This window comes from Jaculus jaculus, chromosome 1 (genome assembly GCF_020740685.1).
Source record: "Jaculus jaculus isolate mJacJac1 chromosome 1, mJacJac1.mat.Y.cur, whole genome shotgun sequence".
NCBI classification, from domain to species: domain Eukaryota; kingdom Metazoa; phylum Chordata; class Mammalia; order Rodentia; family Dipodidae; genus Jaculus; species Jaculus jaculus.
Window position 1 is genome coordinate 180,213,531 of NC_059102.1, and position 20,831 is coordinate 180,234,361.

General features: G+C 55.8%; 1 protein-coding gene and 1 pseudogene across 3 annotated transcripts; both read right to left on the reverse strand.

Moving 5' to 3' along the window:
* Window positions 1–28: 28 nt before the first annotated feature.
* Mapk8ip1 (mitogen-activated protein kinase 8 interacting protein 1) lies at window positions 29–19,736 on the reverse strand. 3 transcript variants are annotated; one of them, XM_045147480.1, is made up of 12 exons: window positions 19,606–19,736; window positions 8,061–8,166; window positions 5,650–5,895; window positions 4,149–4,230; window positions 3,078–3,890; window positions 2,866–2,941; window positions 2,224–2,396; window positions 1,826–1,935; window positions 1,559–1,675; window positions 1,362–1,432; window positions 1,146–1,244; window positions 29–781 (listed from the first exon to the last, which is right to left on the reverse strand). In XM_045147480.1, exons 1-12 carry the CDS (start codon window positions 19,704–19,706, stop codon window positions 709–711), a joined length of 2,067 nt encoding a protein of 688 aa, XP_045003415.1. In that variant the 5' UTR covers window positions 19,707–19,736; the 3' UTR covers window positions 29–708. The 3 variants fall into 3 exon arrangements, with proteins under 3 accessions (XP_045003415.1, XP_045003399.1, XP_045003407.1); XM_045147464.1 differs by having other exon boundaries at window positions 5,650–5,961; XM_045147472.1 differs by lacking the exon at window positions 19,606–19,736 and adding an exon at window positions 9,163–9,248 and having other exon boundaries at window positions 5,650–5,961.
* LOC123458324 lies at window positions 10,887–10,999 on the reverse strand (annotated as a pseudogene).
* Window positions 19,737–20,831: the final 1,095 nt, after the last annotated feature.

A 20,831-nucleotide genomic window follows, 5' to 3' on the forward strand; every position in this document is an offset into this window, starting at 1 on the left:
GGGGTCCGAGTAAATACACCCGCTGTGGTCCAGATAGGAAATGGCACTTTAATAGTTGTGGTCAGGTGACAAGACCATGATGGGGCTGGTCAGAAGGCCTCCTTTTGCTGCTGGGCAGGGCCTGGGTAGCCTTTTCCTTCCCAGGGGCACTGAAACCTGCTGGGACCAGCATGCTGGCAGGCTGGAGTGGGAGATGCCCAGAAGCCCCACAAACAGAGGAGGACAAGGACTCTGCTGCCACCTGTTGCCATTTCCTTACTGGAAAGTCCTTGGGAGGTGGCTGGACTCAGCCTGAGCTCAGGGCTCTGGGTGGATTTGGGGACGGGGAAGATGGGCACTTGTGGATGGTGCTGTGAGCTTTGTCAAGGCAGGAGCCAACAGCCAGTGAGCCAGAGCCCCTGGCAGGGGAACTGAGGCCCAGGACAGGGCAGTGCCTCTGCTCCGAGAATGGATGCCTTCATGGCCAGAGGTCTACTCCCCTTGCCCTGCCCTCTCCTAGTCCCCGGAGAGCCCACACTGTCCTCCATAGATGAATCTAACCCCATATATTACAATAAACTGCATCTGCCTCTCCCCCAGCCCTGCCCCCCACCCCGGGCTGACAGCCCTCACTTCCCCATCAGTGGCAGCGATGCCATGTCCTGTCAACATCCAGATGTCCTGGCACTGGCCTGGGGCCGGGAGGACTGCCAGAGGGTGGTGGCACTGCTACTCCAAGTAGATATCTTCCGTGGGACAGGTGTACTCCACAAACTGCTTGTAGAACTGCTGAAATGCACGCCTGGAAAGTAGGGATTACGGATGACCAGGAGCCTCTGTCCAGGCTTTGTAAGGAGAGTTGGGGGCCCAGGACAGTGCTGACAGCAGAGCTGAACCTCAGCAGTGTTCTCGGGAAGTAAGTCTCTCAAGGAGGATGTGAGGCGGTTGTGAAGGGGCCTGGTAGCTAACCAGCCAGCAGGCTGCCCAGAGCCTGGGTTCCTTGTGACCTCCCGGCCTCCTCCAGACCACTGCCCTGGCCTCTGAGGAAGAGCTTTTCCAGCACTAGGGGAAAACCGAGGGTGAAGCTAATGCTTTTCATGTGGGGCCCTCTCGGCCTATGATTGGGACACACTCCCCAGAAGGATCTCGAACAGACACACACATACCCTACAGACTCTGCCAGGGCTTTGGTGGAGTCTTCAGACACAAAGACGTGGCAGGCAAATCGGTGGTCAGCAGGGTGCTTAGTGATGAACCCGAAGTACCTGTGGGAAAGCAGGTGTCCTTGAGGTAAGAATTATGACTCAGAGCCCACCATAATGGCTGTACACCTACCATCTGGTACACTCATATCTAGTCCACTTACTTATTAGTCCACTTACTTATTGTTCTTTGGATGGTATCCACAGAAAGAGATGTTTTTCAGCTGGAAAAAGTGGCTACATTTATTTCCCTACAACGAGGAGAGAAGCAAGATGATTATTCTGCCCACAGTGAGTAGGGCATGGGGTAGGAAAGGCACAAGGGGGAAAGAGATGTCAGGGAGCTAAGCAGGTTGGGGCATAAGGAAGGAAGTCACCTTGGCATCCTGGGCATCATCAGCCTTGACACCTATCTTGACGCCCCTAACACTGATCTCAAGGACACAGCTGGAGGGCGGGTTAAAGTGCACGGTGAGCCGGCGGGTGGTGGCAATCTGTGAGAAGGTGACAAAACCATGTCAAGTGCTATTTCTCTATAGATCCCTCCTATCCTGTGACTGCCTCTAGATCCACGTCCTCTTCCCCAAAAGACAGTGTGGAGTGTCTTTTGAGGTAGGAACCCACAGGGAGCCAGACCCAGGTACCTTTTGCATAGCAGCACAGAGGACATCGTTGCCCTTGTGATAGGGAACCTGGACAGAGCCCAAGAACTTCACCCGGAACTGGTCCACCCAGTCACTGTTTTTGGCCAGGGCTGGAAAGCAAGCGTGCAGTGAGAAGGTATGACAGGACCAGCAAGAGGGACTCAAAACCAAGCTAAGAAGGAAGGATGAGGCATGGGGAGTGACTCAGCTGGCAGTGGGTGCCACAATCCCCATCTGCCCCCTTTTGGCTAGGGCTGACTTTTCTCAACTATGAAATGAAGCTGAAGTCACCTCAGCTCACCCACCATCCTGCCTAAGACTGGGGCCCGTGTTCACTGGTAGCAAGACAGGTGTGAGGATATAGGGCTGGTGGCAGCAGGCAAGAGAAAGGACACTACCTGCCATGTGCTCAGGTTCCTTGGTGACCTCGATGGCATAGTAGGCAGGAAAGATGCCTCGGGCACCGGTGCGCATGTTGTAGGCCTCGTACCAATAGTCTTCAGCCTGGAGCTCCACCAGCAGAGGGTCATCCACTTCTAGCTCAAGTTCATCTTCATGTCGGGGCACAAACCTGTCCCCAACAGAGCCACATGAGGAATGTCTCATCAGGGCTCTCTAGGTTTTGCCCATTCTGGGAACAGGGAGTCACAGTGGCCTTGGGAGTTCAATAAACATTCACAAAGCGTCCTATGAGCCTGTCACATGCTGCCTCCTTGGGGAAGACCCATGTCAGATATGCATCTGTCACTCAAGAACTCACAGACCAACAAGGGAAGGGAGCCAAGGCCCTGGTAAACTGAAAGGTCCCCGAAAGTGAACATTTCACTTGGAGGAAGTGGAGTGTGGGGACAGGCTGTGTCCTTCCAGGGTGCCTGGCCCTGGCTAGGTTAGGTATATAGTCATGATACTTCAGCATCTTGTCACCAAGATCTGAGTTCCTAGAGGGGATTCCATTACCCTGGGGTGGAGGGGCTTGTGGGTGGCAAAGTTGCTCGGAGTCATGTGATTCTGGCAGAGGCTGGGAGGGGTGCTGCCCTCACCTGAATATTGCCCGGTGGGTTTGCTCTTGCTCTTCCCCATTGATGACACAGGAGAACAGCCCAAAGGACTCAGCACCTGCAGGTAAGGGACAGGCTTGGGCTGAGGTACAGGGAAGCTCTGATTTCACCCTCAGACCACATGGATCCTGAGGTCACATCCAACTAGGCTCTCCCCAGCCTGGACCCTCCACTGCTCCCCTTTCTTGACTCACTGGAGGAGCGAGAGCGGCCACTCATGAAGACGTTCAGGAATTTCTTGGAGAAATGGACATCGGGCTCATCAGGTGTGGAGTCCTCTGACAGGCAGGTAGGGGGCCGTGGCCGGGGGGCCTCCTCGTACTCCTCACCGATGGCTGACTCGTAGGGTGAAGAGGCAGAGGCACAGTTGTCGTAGACAGTGGCCGAGTCACTTTCATCGCTGTAGTCTCCAAAGCATGGCCGCAGGCTCACCAGCTCCAGTTGTGCATGCTCATCTACCACTAGCGTGTACTTGACTGAGTCATAGGACAGGGCACTAGTGTCAGAGCTCAGCGAGGCCCGTGGAGGTGGTGGTGGCTCCCCCAGGCTTCCCCGCCACCCTCCACCTGGTGGCTCAGCCCGTTCTGGGGATGACAGGCAGTCGAAGCCCTCATCCTCTTCACTGATGGAGGGGTGCGGCCGTCCTGCAGTTGACGGGTAGGCAGCAGGGTCTGGATCGGAGCTGACTGACATCCGGCTCTCCGTGGGTGGCAAGAAGGTGGAGGCGGACTCTGCAGGGTCCGGGGGCCTCTGCACTGGGGTCAGGTATATCTCCTCGGTGGCCTCAAGTCGCACATCTGCCTGGTAGTGAATTCGGTCTCGATGTGAGTGGCCTCGGCCACCAGGTGCAGTGGCAGGTGGACCACCTGGAGGCGCCATCTGGGTGGCAGCACTGCGGCGACAAGGGCTGTCGGTGGAAGTGCCTCGATCCTTGGTGGGGGCCGGGCTACTCTGGGGTGGCAGCTCATCACTCAGGCAGATGTGTTCATGTGGAGGTGTCTGCTCTCCTGGGAGTGCAGGCAGGTTGGTGCTGAGGGCAGGACTCCACTCCAGACCCCTACTACCTGCCCCTGCTCTCCCAGCCTGTCCGCCTAGAAGCCAAAGCAAGGCCTTCCTAGGAAGGCTCTGCAGCCCTTCACCTGGCTCACGTCCCAGCTGACTCCAGGCCAGTCGGGCCAGGTGGAGACTGGTGGGTCTGCTCTGGGTAGCTGGGGGCCAGGTCAGGCCAGGCTAAGGGCCAGCTCAGAGAGGAAGACTCCACTCACCTGTCTTCAAAGGAGAGGATGATCGAGATACCCGATCTTGCCAACTGTGCTTTTTGCCTAGGGAATTATTATTCAGTGTGTCCTGTGCAGGGAACAAAAGGCCCTTGTGAAGAGGAGGTCAGCAGTGCCGGGCACAGGGAGGCCCTGGTCCTGCCCCCCCTCAGCAGGCCATCCCTAGGCTGTATACTGTGCTCATTTCTATTTCCCCTTGGCAGGGCTTCTCTGCCACCCTACCTCAAGCAGGCAAGGCTGGAGGGGTGGCAAGTCACAGCCTTCCCCACAGGACTGCTGGCTTGGGGACCACCCTCAGGAGATACTTCCCAAAGGTGGTGCTGGCCAGTGTGAGGGCTGAGTGGGGGAGGGGGAGGGAGAAGCAGAGTTCCCTGGGGAGTTAGGACAGCAGCCCCAGAGACTGTGAATAGACATGTCAGATGCTCAAATCCAGCCCTGGTGGAAGACAGGGTGATTCCCTGCCCTAGAACTCAGAAAAATTACAGCCTAGCAAAGAAGCAGGAACATTCTGTCAGACCCTGAAACAAACAACACAGGGGAGGGTCTCCCCAGGAGCTGGCCTAGGAGCCTGGATGAGTCATCCAAACCATGGCACTATAACACCCCCACCCCAGTGAGCATGCTAGAGGAATGACAGATGTAGGGTCAACCAGCTCTTCTTCCTGGATCTCCCGGGCCGCCCCTCCGCCCCATATTCTCAGCCTCCTGGGACTCCTGTAGAGTTCCCATGCACAAGGCTACCACACACCAACTTAGGCTCTCTTCCTGCGAACACCAACTTCACCAGCCCGAACATTCATGAGTGGGACTGCCAAAAGCCATGCCAGAAGAGGATCCTGGGAAACGGACCAACCCCTTCCTGCAGTCCCTGCACCAGCCACCAGCAGCCCCACCTCCAGCCGCTTCCCTTCGGAACCTCTCCTACCAAGGCTGGCAGACAAAGGGCCCCTCCTTGGCATCCAGCCACCGACCAAGGGGCCCTAGGCCCCCAACTCAGCCAAGCAGCTCCATCCCCCATCTCTCCCGCCGCCTTCTGGAATTCCCAGCTGCCGGGATTTCCAACTGGCTACCAGCCCTGAGCTCCCATCCCCACCTCCTCAAACTCCCATTTCGGATGTTCTCTCCAGGCCTTGCTACTGCCTCACCTTCACAGAAGTCCCATAACTTAAAAGGGGACCCTGGCACAGATGCAGGTGCCCAACTCCTTACAACCCCTCAAAGCCTTGTCCTCTTTTCCCACCGCCCCTGGCAACCCGTGCTACCCTTCTCAGGGTGCACACCCAGCCCGCTGGACTCGGCCCCTCTCAGGAGACTTTCCAGTTCCCAGGAGCGGGCCTCCCTTCCGCCATCCCCGGCGGAAGATCGGATCTGGCCTCGGTGTGCAGGAGCCTGTGGGCCCGGCCGCATCCCTTCCACCTTCCCAGCCCACCCAAGCTCCGCCCCGCGGCTCCGCTCCACCCCTCACCCCCGCCGCTCCCGCCTCCCTCACCTGAGAGCGCGGCACCTGCGGGAAGAGGTTGAGCGTGGTGGGCCGCTTGGGCCGGTACGTGTCCCCGCTGCCCGTGCTCTGGCCTTGGCCCTGACCGCGAGGCGCGGGCTCCTGGCCCGAGTCGGCTTCGGGCGGCCCCACTCGGGGCCTCCGAGCCGCGCGCTCGTCGTCGTCGTCCTCTTCATCGTCCTCCGCACCCGGAGTGTCCCCCGCCGCGTCGATCAGGTCCATCTGCAGCATCTCGGCCTGCAGCCGGCTCCCCGCGTTGCCGCCGCCGCCGCCGCCCGCAGACAGCAGCCCGGCGCGCGGGGGCTGCGCGGCGGGGGACGAAGGGGCGTCAGGGGCGGGGCCTGGCGCGCGGAGGCGGGGCCTCCTCTCGGCCCCCTCCCCCCGCCCCACCCCGCCGGACGGGTCCATTCCGCGGCCGCGTGGGAGGGAACGAGGGCGGCCGGGGCCAGAGGCCCGCTCCGCGGAGCCCGTGATGGCCCATCCCTCCCTCTCTCCTCCCACGGCTCCCCCCCCCGCGACTCCTGGTACCCTCCCGTTTCCTTAGCAACGGCCGGTGACCTCACCGGGGTAGTAAGCGGAGCCCAGAGTGAAAGCACCGCTGTTGCTATGGGGACGCAGGGGTCGCTAAGGAGTTCGAGCTCCACAAGGGATGACGGCGGGGGAAGTGGGGGACGAATGGTTGATGGGTGCGGGAGGGGCCTGCGGGAAGGTGGGAAAACAGTCTGGGCCTGGCGAGGAAGACGGCGAAAGGACCGCAGTGCGGACGGACGCCTGGCGGAAAAGGAATGCCGGGAGGGAGGAGCCAGCCACTGGCACCCGGAACCCCGGCAACGCCCCTCCCCTGCCCGTCGATCTCTTCGGGCCTAGCCGGCTCCTGGCTCCTAGCCGAGCCCTTCCCTGCTTCGATAGTCCCCGAGCTCGGTGCTCGCTCCAGCGCTACCACTAACCCGCCCGGCACCTTGGATAGATCCCTGACTGTTCCATGGCTCATGGGTTCAAAGGGGGCGCTACTACTGCCTTTCAGCCCTGCAACATATGTGACTCAGGCCCCATGGCTTCACCCTAGCTTCCACTGCCTTGGGCTTCTCTTGTAGTCTTTGCTTGTAGGAGATGGTGGTGTCACCGTCTAGCCCTGGGACTGCTCCCCCAATCCAGAACAAGTGGCCTCTGCCTCCATCTCGTCCTGGCCTGACCAGAGGAGGAAGGATTATGTATGGTATTGGAACTGGAGCATTATCGTCGCCCTTCTTTGCCTGCAGGGCTTCTAGAAGCTCTGGGGGTAGCAGGTGGTCAAAGACCTTTTTCCCACTCACGCTGCAGCTCTCCAAAGCTGCATCTAGCCTCTCATCCTCCTGCGGCTGAAAGAAGTGCTGGGTCCCGAAACCTAGCCCTGTGGATAGCCTTCCATGTCCTGACTAGCCAGCCCCAGCTTTCGGTTCTGAAGACAGAATGGGAGTCCCTGTCTAGTCTGAGGGTGTCCTGGATAGCAGCTATAAGGACGAGAGCGAAAGCCTGGTCTGGCAAAGCCAGAGGACCCAAAGCAGCAGTCATGCTAGGTCGGCTCCTCAGCGAGGGCCCGCCAGTCTACATGGTGTGGTCCATCTGGTGCAGTGGCAGTCCCAGGAGCTGGTCCAGGGGCATTAAGATTTCCTTTCCCTCTCCAAAGCACCACAGACTCCACCCTGTGCTGCCGCGGGCACTCTGCCACAGCGGCTCCACAGGGCCCCACCCCTTCACGGTGGTTCTCAGTGCTGCTGTCCAACATCCCAAGACCTCTGGCCTTTCTCCTGCGGGCAGCTGAGAGCGTTCTGCCTTAGACCCAAAGAAGCTATAAGCACATGGCATTTAAATAAAGAGTTCTAGCTGGGCTGGTGGCACATGGCTTTAATCCCAGCACTCAGGACACACAGGTAGGAGTATCCCCATGCGTTTGAGACCACTCTGAGACTACGTAGTGAATTCCAGGGCTAGAGCAAGACCCTACGTCAATAAAAAATATAAATATATATACATATAAATACATATACATATATATGTATGTATGTATGTGTGATATATATATATATATATATATATATATATATATATATATATATATATAAAGCCGGGCATGGTGGAGCACGCTTTTAATCCCAGCACTAAGGAGGCAGAGGTAGGAGGATCACTGTAGAGTCTGAGGCCACCCTGAGACTACCTAGTGAATTCTAGGTCAGCTTGGGTTAGAGTGAGACAAATAACTCTCAGTGAGTACCCAAGATGGGCCAAACATTGGTCTGGAAGTGTCCTGCATGTACTTCATTTCCCAAGAGAGGGCTACACAGCTGAAAACTGCTCTGTAAATCTGGAAGTGCCCTCACTCGTCCCTACCCATTCCACCACCCCACTTGGGAGATGATTCTTACCCGGAGAGACAAGGTGTCTTTGCACTGAAGGCTGATGCCACACTCATCAGTGATCTCTGAGAGATCTTCATCCTCAAACTCCTCCAGGCTGATGTCATGGGTGAGCCTAGTGGGGGCAGAAAATCAAAGTTACAATGCAGGGGCCTAAACTCCAGGTAGGCGTGCTCTTTCTGTTCTCTTCCAGGAATAGTCCCTACACACAGGTGACAGGCCTCAGAAGCTACCATTGGGTCTGTTTGCACCAATAGGGGGTAGCTAACAGGCAGAGGAAGGATTTGGGGTTCTATCCAAAAGGCATTCTGCCTCGAGTGGCAGAGAGGAGGCGGCTCCGGATCCCTCAGCTCCTCTAGGAGGGAGGCACCCATCCTGTTGCCAACCAGAAGGCAATCCTAGAAGGCCCAACTGCTCAGGGTCAAGGCCAGTTTATTCTTGCGGAGTGCAGAGAAGACCCCAAAGGATGCCTTGAGTAGGAGGGGTTTGTGCAGCCCATACCCAACTGTCTCAAGGCAGAAGGTTGCATGCAGTAGCCTCCTCCAATGGGTGCCCACCACCCCTGCCCAGGAAGATGCATGCCGTTGAGCCCTGGCAATGGTGATAGGGAATCCGGGACCCACTCATTCTAGGAGAAACTGTGGTCTCATGGTGTGTTCTTGGCCCCATCCCTTCAACCACAAAATCTTCTTGTCTGGTTTAAGAACCCTGAACAGCTGAGGACAGGAAAGGCCCAGGCTGGGGCTGGAGACAGACCCCAGAGAGTGCTGGAGCACTGAAACCCAGGCCAGCCTACCTGGGAGAACAGGGCTGGACCAGCCACTGCGGTACCTGCACCGTCTCCCTCTAACCCTGACACCGCCTGGCTTGATGTGGATGGGGCATCTGGGAAGTTGGAGAAAATGTCTGAGCCTTTCCCCAGAGGCCTAGAGACTAGGCACAGAGCAAGAGACACAGGCTCATTCAAGGTCACCCAGGAGAGGAGTAGGTGCAGCCCTAAATGAAACCCAGGAGGCCCACACCTTAATCAGACAAAACAAGGACCCTGAGCACAGAAGAGCTCCTTCCAATTACACCCACCCACAGTCCCCCAAGGCCCCGGGCCCCCTACCAGCGCTCCCACTGATCCTCCAACCAGCTGTCATTGTCTGGGCTCGAATCCATCTTCAGTACCACTTGCATGGAGAGCCCTGCCCGGCCAGGGGGCTGCAGGGCCCCAGGACTGCCCTCTCATGCCCAGAAGGGTTGGGGGGCCAGGGCACAAGGCAGGGCTGGGGCCACTGACCTCCACCGGCTGGGCCTGCCTGCCTTTCTGCGTCCTGCTGCAGAAGCCTGGGGGGCTCATTAAAAATAGATAGACTGGAGAGGAGGCCGCAGCTGCCTGCCTGCCCAAGACGGACCCAGGCCCCGGCCCCAGCCCTTCCCAGCCCAGCCCAGCCCTCAGCTGCAGGCAGCTCCCTCCAGCAGTGAGTTGCGCTGCTGCTGCGATGTTGTTGCTGCCTCCCCCGTGGGATCAGGTTACTGCAATCAATGCCACTGGCTCCACCTGCCCTTCCGATGTCCTGTTGGGGGTTGGAGTGTCCCCCCTCCCCAGGCCAGGCTTGGAAGCAGATGGCAGAAATCTGTGATATTCCTACCCCCCCCCCCCGCAAATGTCAGTCCCAACCTGCTTTAAAGGGCCAGCGCCATACACAGGGTGCCAGGTAGAAGATGGAGGGGCTTCCAAAGCTCCCCAAGAATGGACGCCCCACCCGCACAGCCACAGGCTCCGCCTTCGCTCTGCATCTAGAGACTTTGCTGGGCCCAGGGTGAGTACCGCATAGGGGCTGGGCTGCCTGGCTCCCAGAAGGACGCAAGGGGTCCAGCCTTAAGGTCAGGCAGTATTTGAACTCTGTTTGAAGCAGGGCTGGGAGTGACTTTTACAGAGCCTGGAGGCCCCTGGAGGGAACTGTCCAGCGGGATTCCCACCAGGGAAAGGTGCTCCACAAATCTCATCGAACCTGCAGCCCAGGGATAGCAGGGCTCCAGGCCATGAAAGGTGCGGCCAAAAGCCAGTGTGGAAGTGGATGGCAAAGCAGGGAAGGAACCATCTCAGAATCCACAGCACCCTCTTTGGTGTAGCCTCTTGGCCCTGTGACTGGCACTAAGTATGACCTGAGGAGTCTCCAGCCAGGATGGGGGATGCTGGAGCCCACTGGGCATGTACCATAGAGGTGTCTTTAGATGTCCCCAGTTCTGTTGGTGCCCACTGAACATACATCTGCCTTCTTCCTGCCAAGTCCTGGTCCAGCTCCCACACCCACTCGCCCAGACCTCTCCACTGGCCCGCCTGCCAGCCTCAGTCTCCCCACACCTGCACCACCCCACCTGCCAGCATGAGACAAAACTGCCAGGGGCACCCTCCTGCTTTTGGTCCTCAGCTAAGACCTTCCAAGGCTCTCTGAAAGGGGGGGAGGGGACTCCTGCGCTGGGCGTACCAAGACTTTTCTATGAGGGAAGATTTCCCCATCACGTGTTCACGGCCACAGCTCTGTGTGTGTGTCCCCTGCTTACTGATCCTGTCTTCAAGGGTAGGTACCACACCCCAGCAGTGCCTAACATGGGGCTGGCATGACACACAAGGCGTGCCCTCAGACTATGCCACAGGACTATCCAGTGACACCCATTCCTCCAGGAAGCCCTCCTGGCCCTCTCACATGGCCAGATCCATCCGAGACACCCCACCTCATCGTCTAGTATTGGTCCCAAGATAGATGGAGTGCACATTCCTCACTCTTTCCAGGAAGTGAGCCATGTGTGTCTTTGCTCCTGGCTCCTGTCTCCTGTCTGGAGGGCAGAGCTGGTGAAGACATCCTGCATGCACACTAGGTCATCCTTGCGCAAGGGCTGTGCTAATCTTCTTTTCTGTATTGTTTCAATTTTAGTATATGTGCTGCCAAAGTGAGCACTTTTTTTTTTCAAGGTAGGGTCTCGCTGTAGCTCAGGCTGACCTGGAAATCATTATGTAGTCTTAGTGGCCTCAAACTCATGGCGATCCTCCTACCTCTGCCTCCCAAGTGGGAAGGTGTGTGCCACTACGCCCAGCTTCCTGCCACGTTTCTGTCCCACCACAGCCGCAGTCTCCACCCCCCCTCTCCAAGGGAGAAGGGCACAAGGTTCAGCTTGGCACTGGATAGGAGGTGTGTCTGTACACCTCTGTACCCTCAGCATTACCTCACTTCCCTGGTCAACAGGCCTGGGTGGGGCAGAGTCACCCACAGACACTGGGTTAGCTGGATAGTGATGGCAATGGCCCTGGGCTGGGAAGGTCTTCTTCACTGTGCCCATTCCTGAATCCAGCCAAGGACAGGAGTCCCACAGGACAGCTCGCAGTGGAGTAAGAACGTTTTTAGTCTGCAGGAAAACATTGCTAGCCTTACCCTTTGCTTACTCTGTCGTGCTTTTCCCCGGTGGGGTGGGATGGTGCAATGGCTCTCGGCCTGCGTCCTGCCTCCTCCTTATGACTTTGGGAAAGGGTTATGGGTCACCCATCTCCTGGATGAGGTGCCCTAAGGCTCAAAGGTGCCAAATGCCTGCTTCCCACACAGAAAGTGAAGCCATGTCCTTCCTGCCATCTCAGAGTGTCCTGCCGAATTGCAGAGAGCAGGGAGAAAGCCACTACCAAGGATGGAGAGGGATGGATTGTACACGGGTCCCCTCTGTGAGTCACCTCTCACTTAAGGCTCTGCCCTTTCCTTTTCTCTAGGCACCAGATGGCCTGGGTCTCATAGCCAGAACCCAGAGTCTCTTCAAGAAGGGGAGGAGGTTGGGCCATTCTGGGCTCATGGATGCCAACTGCAGGGAAGGACAGGAAGGAGAGAGGGAGGGAAGTCAGGAGAGAGGGAAAGCAGGAAGGAAGGAGGGCAGGAGGTTCCCTCCTGACCTTGCCTAACATGCCTTCTTGGCCCAGGAAGCCACACAGCTGAATCACACAGCCCCAGCATGTTGGCAGCCCTTTCCTGGGTTCTGAGACTGGGCAGCTTTCCGAGCAGTAGCTCTGCGATCCATCTGACCCACTGCCCATGCTGGGTGCACACTCAGTACAGTCACGGTCACGGCCTTTTGAGTTTGGTCTCTAGTAGCCTCCCTGATTTCAACGTGTTGTGTCTCCCCATCCATGGTCCCTTTTCCTGCATTACGGTCCCTTCTGCTGCAGAGGTACCCCAGTGATACCTCACTCAGGTTCTGACCATGCCATGCCATGTCTCACTCTACTCACCCCTCCCTGGGCTGAACTGGGGCATTCTGATGTGGGTTTCATGCCGCCTACTGTCCCAGTTCTCTGGTGTTTTTGTGCTTCCCCCTTCTCAGCAGTGAGAGCCTTTTCTCACTTCCTTATTAACTCAGTCAGCTGGTCAACCCCGGAGGAGGAAGCACATGCCAAGTGAGGGCCAAGCGTAGTGCCCAGCGAGGCCAACCAGAGCCGGGTGTGTGGCTGTCAGAGGCCATGTTGGAGTGTTCACCCTTAACCTTTTGTCTCCAATAAAAAATGCGCTCGTGTGGTGGCGCACACCTTTAATCCCAGCACTCGGGAGGCAGAGGTAGGAGGACTGCCATGAGTTTGAGGCCACCCTGAGAGTATAGAGTGAATTCCAGGTCAGCCTGGGCTAGAATGAGACTCTACCTCGAAAAACTAAAAATGCCAGCTAAGAGACCTTGGGCCCCAGGATGGTGTCCATGGGCCTCTGGTGACACAGTGCACCAGACATCCAAGGGTCCACCCTGTCCCTACAGTCCAGAGTCCTGAGCAGAGCTGCCTTCCAGGAGGTCTTCAGTGTGCACCCCATGATCTAGCCTCCTACCCTGCAGCCCAGTGGCCACTCTGACCTCACAGACCAGGCCTGTGCACCTTGCTAGTGGCTCTTAGTCCCTTCTGGTGGTAGTTCTGGTAGACTGAAATTTTTCCTTTGGGTCATGTGACCTGTGGTAGTCTACCCTGAGAGAAGCACTTGGACTGTAAGGGTGCGATTCTATCCTTGTCCATCTATGGTGCCACATAGTACTGAGTAAAAGATGAATAAGGGCTGGAGAGATGGGTTAGCGGTTAAAGTGTTTACCTGCAAAGCATAAGGATCTAGGTTCTATTCCCTAGAACCCACATAAGCCAGATGCACATGATGGCATATGTGTCTGGAGTTTGTCTGCACTGGCTAGAGGCCCTGGTGCCCCCATTTTATCTCTCTCATATAAATAAATAAATAAAGAAAAAGATGAATGAATGAGCTATAAGTGTCCCTAGGTCTTTCTATGTTTTGTCTTGAAAATATCTTAGTTAGGGCTGGAAGGATGGCTTAGCAGTTAAGGCATTTGCCTGCAAAGCCAAAGAATCCCGGTTCAATTCCCCAAGACCCACATAAGCCAGATGCACAAGGTGGCACATGCCTCTGGAGTTCGTTTGCAGTGGCTGGAGGCCCTGGTGCGCCCATTCTCTTTCTTATCTTTCTCTTTCTCAAATATATAAAATTTATTAAAAAGAATAGAAAATATCTTAGTTAATCCCTATTTGACCCACCTTCCTGTGCTTTCACTAGAGAGTCTCAGATAGGACATCTGGAATCTCTGGGAAGATAGCATAAAATCCTCTACTCCTCCACGCCAGGTCTGGGTGGATACAGTTCAGATTGGCTTTGTTTCTTTGGCCTGGAATTCCCTTCCACACTGATGTCATCTTGATGAAAAGCAAACCCAACACAAGAAACAAGTTCCAAGGGGCAGCTCCCACTTAGGGTTAATGTGTTCCATTTGCCTAAACACTTTGGGCTGGTATGTGGCAAGAACTCTAATAATAGTGAGTCAGCTCAGGGGAAGCTACCCCAAAGGAACAATCCTGTGTGTGCAGACCACTTACACATGATGATGTATGTGACCTGTGTGCTGACCTACTATGTGGGAACCTTTGCGCCCCAAACTAGTTGGGCTACGGGCCATTCCCACTAGATGGAAGGTTTATGAAGGTTGGAGTAAATGTTATAAAGTCTCTGTACTAGCTGGGTGTGGTGGTGCACATCTTTAGTCCCAGTACTCAGAACTCTCTCTTTTTCTCTCTCCCCTTCTCCTCCCTCCTTCTCTGTTAAATAAATAAATAAATAAAAAGTTTATTTAAAAAGGCAGACTGGGGCTGTGGATGTAGGTGTTGGTAGAATGCTTGCCTAATATGCATGAGGCCTTGGGTTTGATCCCCAGCGTGACATAAAGCAGATGTGGTAGGGCACAACTGATCCCAGCACCCAGGAGGTGAGGCAGGAATTCAAGGCCAGCCTCAGATACATAGCTCAAGACCAGCCTGGGCTACAGGAGAACATGTCTCAAAAAGAAAAAGTGGGGGAGAGACTAAATGACCTATAACTTCCTCAGGAAGAAACAAACGCGGACACTTAGTTCTGTGATGGGTGAAAGCTAGAAAGAACTTTTTGCCTTTGGGTAAATTTCTGCATTAGCCCCTGCCAACGTAGCACCAGGCTCCCAGTCTGGCCTGCCTGCCTTTCTCATCTCTGAAAGTTGCTCGAGGGTAGGGCCTCAATTTCCTAAGCTTGCTCCAACTTATGCACAGTCCTGCCCATGCAGGTGAAAACACCTTTTCCAAGCAGTGCTGTGCATTGCGAGAGGCCCTGGCAGCTCCATAGGGGTAGGTGGGCACCGCGGAATCTCTGCTTGACACAACACGGCCAGTACCCAACAGCTGTTCCCACCAAGTTGTGAACCAATATACACAGGGCCTGGGGACTAAGCTGGCATTCTAGAATCAGCAAGACCCCTGGGGGGGGGATGCAGGTGGTGGCCTGATTTATGGGAACATTTGGGCCCCAAGGCACAATTGGGTCATGACCCTTTCCCACAAATCCAGAGACCCACATAAAGGCTCTGATGTCACAGAGCTGGGGATGAGCCCTGTTGGGCTAGGTGAAGTCAGCAAGTCACCTCTGCCCCATACCAGAGGCTCATCAGGAGTTGGGCCATGGACGGAAACAGCCACTCTGCCTCCCACCTCCACCATAGCCGGCTGGAGGGCCTTGACCCGACTGCCAGCCCAACTTGCTGTATTGTGGGAGGTGAGGTTCCACTGGCATTCCCAGAGTTCTGGCTCTAGCACAATCTTTTCCATGGAGCTCCAGAACCGCCTGTTTGACTGCCACAAAGATCAACATTCTTTTTTTTTTTTTTGTTCATTTTTATTTATTTATTTGAGAGTGACAGAGAGAGAGAGGGAGAGACACAGATAGAGAGAGAATGGGCACGCCAGGGCCTCCAGCCACTGCAAACGAACTCCAGATGTGTGCGCCCCCTTGTGCATCTGGCTAACGTGGGTCCTGGGGAATTGAGCCTCGAACCGGGGTCCTTAGGCTTCACAGGCAAGCGCTTAACCGCTAAGCCATCTCTCCAGCCCTCAACATTCTTTTTTTTTTTTTTTCCAAGGTAGGGTCTCATCATTATAGCCTAGGCTGGCCTTAACTCACAGCAATCCTCCTACCTCTCCCTCCTATGTGCTACATGCGTCCTGTGCCTGGCCTTAAGATCAACATTCTGAAATCCGACAAGAATCCCCATAACAAGACCACCTTTGGCTCAGTCTCTTATCTCCCAAGGAGCCCTGGCATCATCCTGGTTGATCACTGCTGCCCTCCTCCACCTTCAGACCAGATCCCTCTCCAAGTAGGCTGCCTACCCTACCTCCTAATCACCTGTCATCCAGTTCCCACCCTGCTTCTAGCCTGCCTTGTTGGGGTAAGGACCCTGGGAGAGGGGATGGTGCCAGCGTGCACAACTCTGCAAAGAGGTAAATGAGGGTCTCTTGCACTGTTGTGGCCCCATCTTTCATCCCTGCCGTGCCACTAACTTATTGTGTGCTGTTGGGTCATCACTGCCTGTCTCTAGTTTCTGAAAAAATAAAAAAGAAGTTGGCTAGACAAACTTCTTTCCTGGGGACCCAGGGGGTGCTGTAGCATGCTAGGCCAGAGATCTGCCAGTGTGTCCTACCTCACTCTGATGGGCTGGTTTCTAGGGTCTCTTTGATGTAGGACTCCAGTCACTCACCCAAGACAGGCTACTCACTTTACTGCCCATGAACATGCCCTTTGAGTGTGCCTGTCCTCCCACATGGGGTGCGCGTCCCCTTTCCCACCACTTCATCCCACTCAGCCAGTGTCAATGGACCCATTATTTACATTTCTAAGCCCTCTTTCTTTGAGTTTTCCTGATAGTTAGCATGCATTGCTTTAACTGAAAATTTCTTTTGTTATTTTTAAATTACACAGTAACATACATACACACTAATGTCAAAAATAATCCAAACCCTACCAAAGCATGTAAAATGAGAAATGAAAATCCCTTCCCCCCGCCACGAGTAACTGGCTGAAATAGCTCTATAAGCAGAAAAACCACTTAGCAAGTTCTGTCAGCCAGGGCCTTCCATCCCTCCAGTCCATGCATGTCCACGCACTGCCGCAGTTCTGAAGTCAGACCACCTAGTTCACATCAGCTCTGCCACTTACCTAACCTCTCTGCGCCTCAGTTTCCTCATCTGAAAAGTATGGGTGATAACAATGTCCTGTTCTTACGGTGACAGAGGAAATGCTCCTGCACACAGGAAGCTTTTAGCATGGTATCTGAAGATCAGTGCTTCCCACAAGTCAGTTCTGGCCACTGTTCAGGAGGAAGTGCCAGTGTGTCTTTAATTCGACAAGCAACCAGTAAGGCATTTCCAAGCACCTACTCAGGTTGAGCAATAAGAATACTAAATGGAGGCTGGAGAGATGGCTTAGATGTTCAGACACTTGCTTACAAAGCCAAAGGACCCAGGTTCAATTCCCCAGGACCCACATAAGCCAAATGCATAAGGTGGTGCATGTGTCTGGAGTTCGTTTGCAGTGGCTGTAGGCCCTGGCGTCCTGGCATGCCCATTCTCTCTCTCTCTTTTGGTTTTTCTTTCACTCTAGCCTAGGCTAACCTAGAATTCACTATATAGTCTCAAAGTGGCCTTAAACTCACAGCGATCCTCCTACCTCTGCCTCCCAAGTGCTGGGATTAAAGGGGTGCGTCACCATGCTTGACTCCATTCTCTGCTTCTTTCTCCCTTTCTCTCTCTATCTCTTAAATAAATAAATAACATATTTTTAAGAGAATAGTAAATGGAACTATTTACTGGAATGGAACCCTTACATGCCTTCTAGGAGCTGACAGTGGTATGGGGGGACTGGAGTGCATGGGGTTGCTATACACACATGGACACACGAACGGTGCTCTGAGATTTCAAACCACCATGAACAGGGCTAAAGCAGGCATACTGAAGTACTGGAGGGGCTGGAGAGATGGCTTAATGGTTAAGTGCTTGCCTGTGAAGCCTGAGGACCCCGGTTTGAGGCTCAATTCCTCAGGACCCACGTTAGCCAGATGCACAAGGGAGCGCACGCGTCTGGAGTTCATTTGTAGTGGCTGGAGGCCCTGGGGCGCCCATTCTCTCTCTCTGTCTCCCTCTTTCTCTCTCTGTCTGTCGCTCTCAAATAAATAAATAAAAATAATTAAAAAAAAAAAAGAACTGGAGGCTCAGAGGTGTTAAGTGTCCCATTCGGGGCACACAGCTAAAAAGGGCAGGCCAGGATTCAAATTTAGGTCAGTTGGCTCCACAAAATCATATCAAAGAAGCACAAGTGAGCATAACCCCCCAGGGTTAAATGGAGCTGGGCCAGAGGCTGTGAGAGGTGGGACGAGGGAAAAGGGCAGTGGGGGCAGCTGCAGTAGACAGACCATGCAAGAGACACTGCCTCATTATTCCCACCAGCCGGCCCTGTCCCACAGTCAAGCCAGTGTCCTGCAGGGCTGGCCTATGCCTCAACCTTTAGGCCTACTGTAGCCTAGAGCTGGCCACATCCTCCCTAGGTGTCCCTCATCTCTGCCCCCTCAGTTAAGCCTGCATGATCACCGCCTGCCAGTGGGCATGTGAGGGGGAAGGAGGGGGTGGAGGCAGGCCCTGGAGGGAGCTAGGACTGAGCAGGCTCAGATCTGGCTCTGGGTTTTAGCCCACATGCGGTCTCATAGTCTTTCTCAGGGTCCCCAGGCAAGCCCCTCTACCTTCCTTCCTTTCCTTTGCCTCACCTCTGCAAAGGGAAGACGGAGGTGCACACTCAGGGTGGCTGGGAGGGTTAAGTGAGCCACACGGGGAAGCGAGCTGTGCAGACAACCATCTGACACTTGTCTAATAGTGGCCTTTTGGGCACTTTCTTCTTTTCAGGCAGGAATCAGGATTCATCACCCCACAGAACCCGTGGGACCACAAACCCTGCTTGGATCAGGCAGTGAAGAAGTGGCAGAGCTAGGATTTGAACCCAGGTCCCCGGCATTTGGTGTTCTTCCCTGCCAAGGCCTCTGCTAGCAGGCACCCAGTCTTGTCTTAGCAAAACAAGTCTGAGGCACGACTGAAGGCTGCAATCCTTTGGCCTTCAGGCTTACAGCTCCCCCTGAACCCCTTCCTTTTGGTCCTCTCAGCTGGGTTGGGTCTTTAGGGAGGATTCAGGGCTTGATGATGCCATTAGTGATCCCCAGGGATCCCTGACCACCTGAGGGCCTGGGAGCCAGCGACCCCTGTAACAGAGACTGGGCTTGCGCCAAAGCCCAGCTGGGACCTGGCTGAGGCAGGGGCCCCAGGAGAGGGGAAGGCGCCAGCTCCTGTGATGGGGACAATGTGGTAAGTGTCAGCACCCTTCTAGACAGTGACACCTGCTCTTCCTCACCAATGGTGTGTGTGTGTGTGAGAGAGAGAGTTATAGGGGCAAACATTCAAGGCTTCCCAACACATCATCCCTCACCTCTCTAAAATCCACCTAGCCTAATACCAGATTGGGGGCAGGGTCGAAGGGAAGCTCAGGTCCGGGTCTCTTGTATGTTAACTCAGTAAGGACCCTGTCCATGGCCCTGGCTACTCCTGGGCAGACGCCCTCTCCCCACAGGCAGGCCCAGGCTTCCTTCGTGAAGAGAGCCTTCTGCATCTGCCCTGAGACACACCTGACCAAGTGGGCACTGCCCAGGTCCACAGAGGATCTTGGCCACGCCATCCTAGCAATTCGGCCCATCTGGGCAGGCAAGGCTGGGGGAGGGGCCTACGACTGCCTCCTTCCAGCCCCAAGGTTGTCGATTACCCCACGGAACTGGGACCCCCCCAGGGCCCTCCCCGCCTGCTCCCATCTTCAGTAAGAAACCCTGGGTGGGCTGGCCTCAGGCCTACCTGCGCCCAGATCTCCATCCCGACCCAGGGTGGGGGCGAAGGCGGCCTTCGAGCCTCCTCCTCCAGGTCCAGCCTCGAGTCTCCCACCCAGGCCGTGGAATGGCGGAACAGCTGCGCCAAGACCCTGCGGCGGCCGCCAGCTGGGGCCCGGGCCGGGAGGTTGCTGGCCTGGGACGGGGGAGAGGGGGAGAATGGCTGGAAGGGACGCCGCCCTCGGAGCCCCGGGATCCCAGGTTCGAGGTGCAGCCTAGGTGGCCCGGTCGGGCGGAAGGGCGGGAGGCGCGCGGCCGAGATCCTCACCTGAAATTGGGAGGCGACGCGATGTGCAGCCCCAGGAACGGGGAGGCGGCCGGCGGGGACGCGGCTCCCCCGCCCAGGCCGCCGCTCTCTCGCTCCGCCATTCCCGGGCACAGCCCTGGCCATCCGGGCGGAGCGCAGCGCGGGAGGCGGCGGCGGCGGCGGCGGCGAGGGAGGCGGAGGCGCGGCGAGGAGGCCGCCGCCGCCGCGGGGCTCGGCTGGGGCGGGAGCGGCTCCGCACCGCGCGCCGCTCCACTCGCGGGCCCGGCGAGAGCGCTCTGCGCGCCCCCGGCCCGCCGGGGTCTCCTGGCCCCGCCCCCGGAGGCAGCGCTCTCCGAGGTCCTGAAGCCTTGGCCGTGACCCTGGGTTTGCCCAGCCCTCGCTCGCCCTCAATGAGAGGACTCTCCCGCCAGCAACGCCCCCGCCCGAAAATCTGGGTCCACTGCCGACGTATCAGGTGGCTAGTTGCTGTACCCTGGTCCCCAAGTCCATCCGTGCTCCCCTCCCACTGCAGAGACAAAAGGAGGGGAAGGAGAGTAGTGGAGGAAGACAGAGAAAGGAGAGAGAGTGGCGGAGCGGACTAAAGAGCTCACAGCCTGGCTCCACAAGTGGATAGGCAGTGGGTCTTGCATGAGTGACCTCATAGCTCTAAGGCTGGGTTTTCCCATCTGCGAAATGGGGACAAAAATAAGCCTTCTTGACTCCACATGCTTGAGCTGCAAAGCCACTGAGAAATCTTGCCGAAGCTGAGCTGAAAACCTCATCTGTGTAGACCAGTGACAGAAGTTGAAAAAAAAAAAAACCAAAACAACTATGCTGCATGCAGTTCCATGGGGGAGAGAGAAGTCATCAGTGGAGATAAACAGCAGTGGACACTGCAAGCCTTAAGTTGGACCAGCCAGGCCAAATGGGTGCAATAGTGGCATAACCGCTATGGGGGAAACCAACTGCTCTCTTATTGGACTGCAGGCCTGCTTCATGGGAGGGAATACAAGCTTGGTACTGAAAATCAATGATAGGGGTACTCATGAACCCTACAGGTTCAATGCTTGCTGCTGTCTGGCTAAATACATATATTATGCTCACCAAACTGCCTGATAAGCACTTCTCTTAATATTCATACCAATATATTGTTATTCTCTCTTTTGGTTTGAGAGTTTTTTTTTTTTTTTGGTTTCTCGAGGTAGGGTCTCCCTCTAGCCCAAGGCTGACCTGGAATTCACTATGTA

Coding starts and splice junctions, on each gene's coding strand:
- Mapk8ip1 (XM_045147464.1), bottom strand. CDS start 19,706: ATGGCGGAGCGAGAGAGCGGCGGCCTGGGCGGGGGAGCCGCGTCCCCG. Junction 3,891..4,148: donor ATCCTCTCCTTTGAAGACAG/GTGAGTGGAGTC, acceptor CTGCACTCCCAG/GAGAGCAGACACCTCCACAT. Junction 1,245..1,361: donor TACCATCCAAAGAACAATAA/GTAAGTGGACTA, acceptor GCTTTCCCACAG/GTACTTCGGGTTCATCACTA.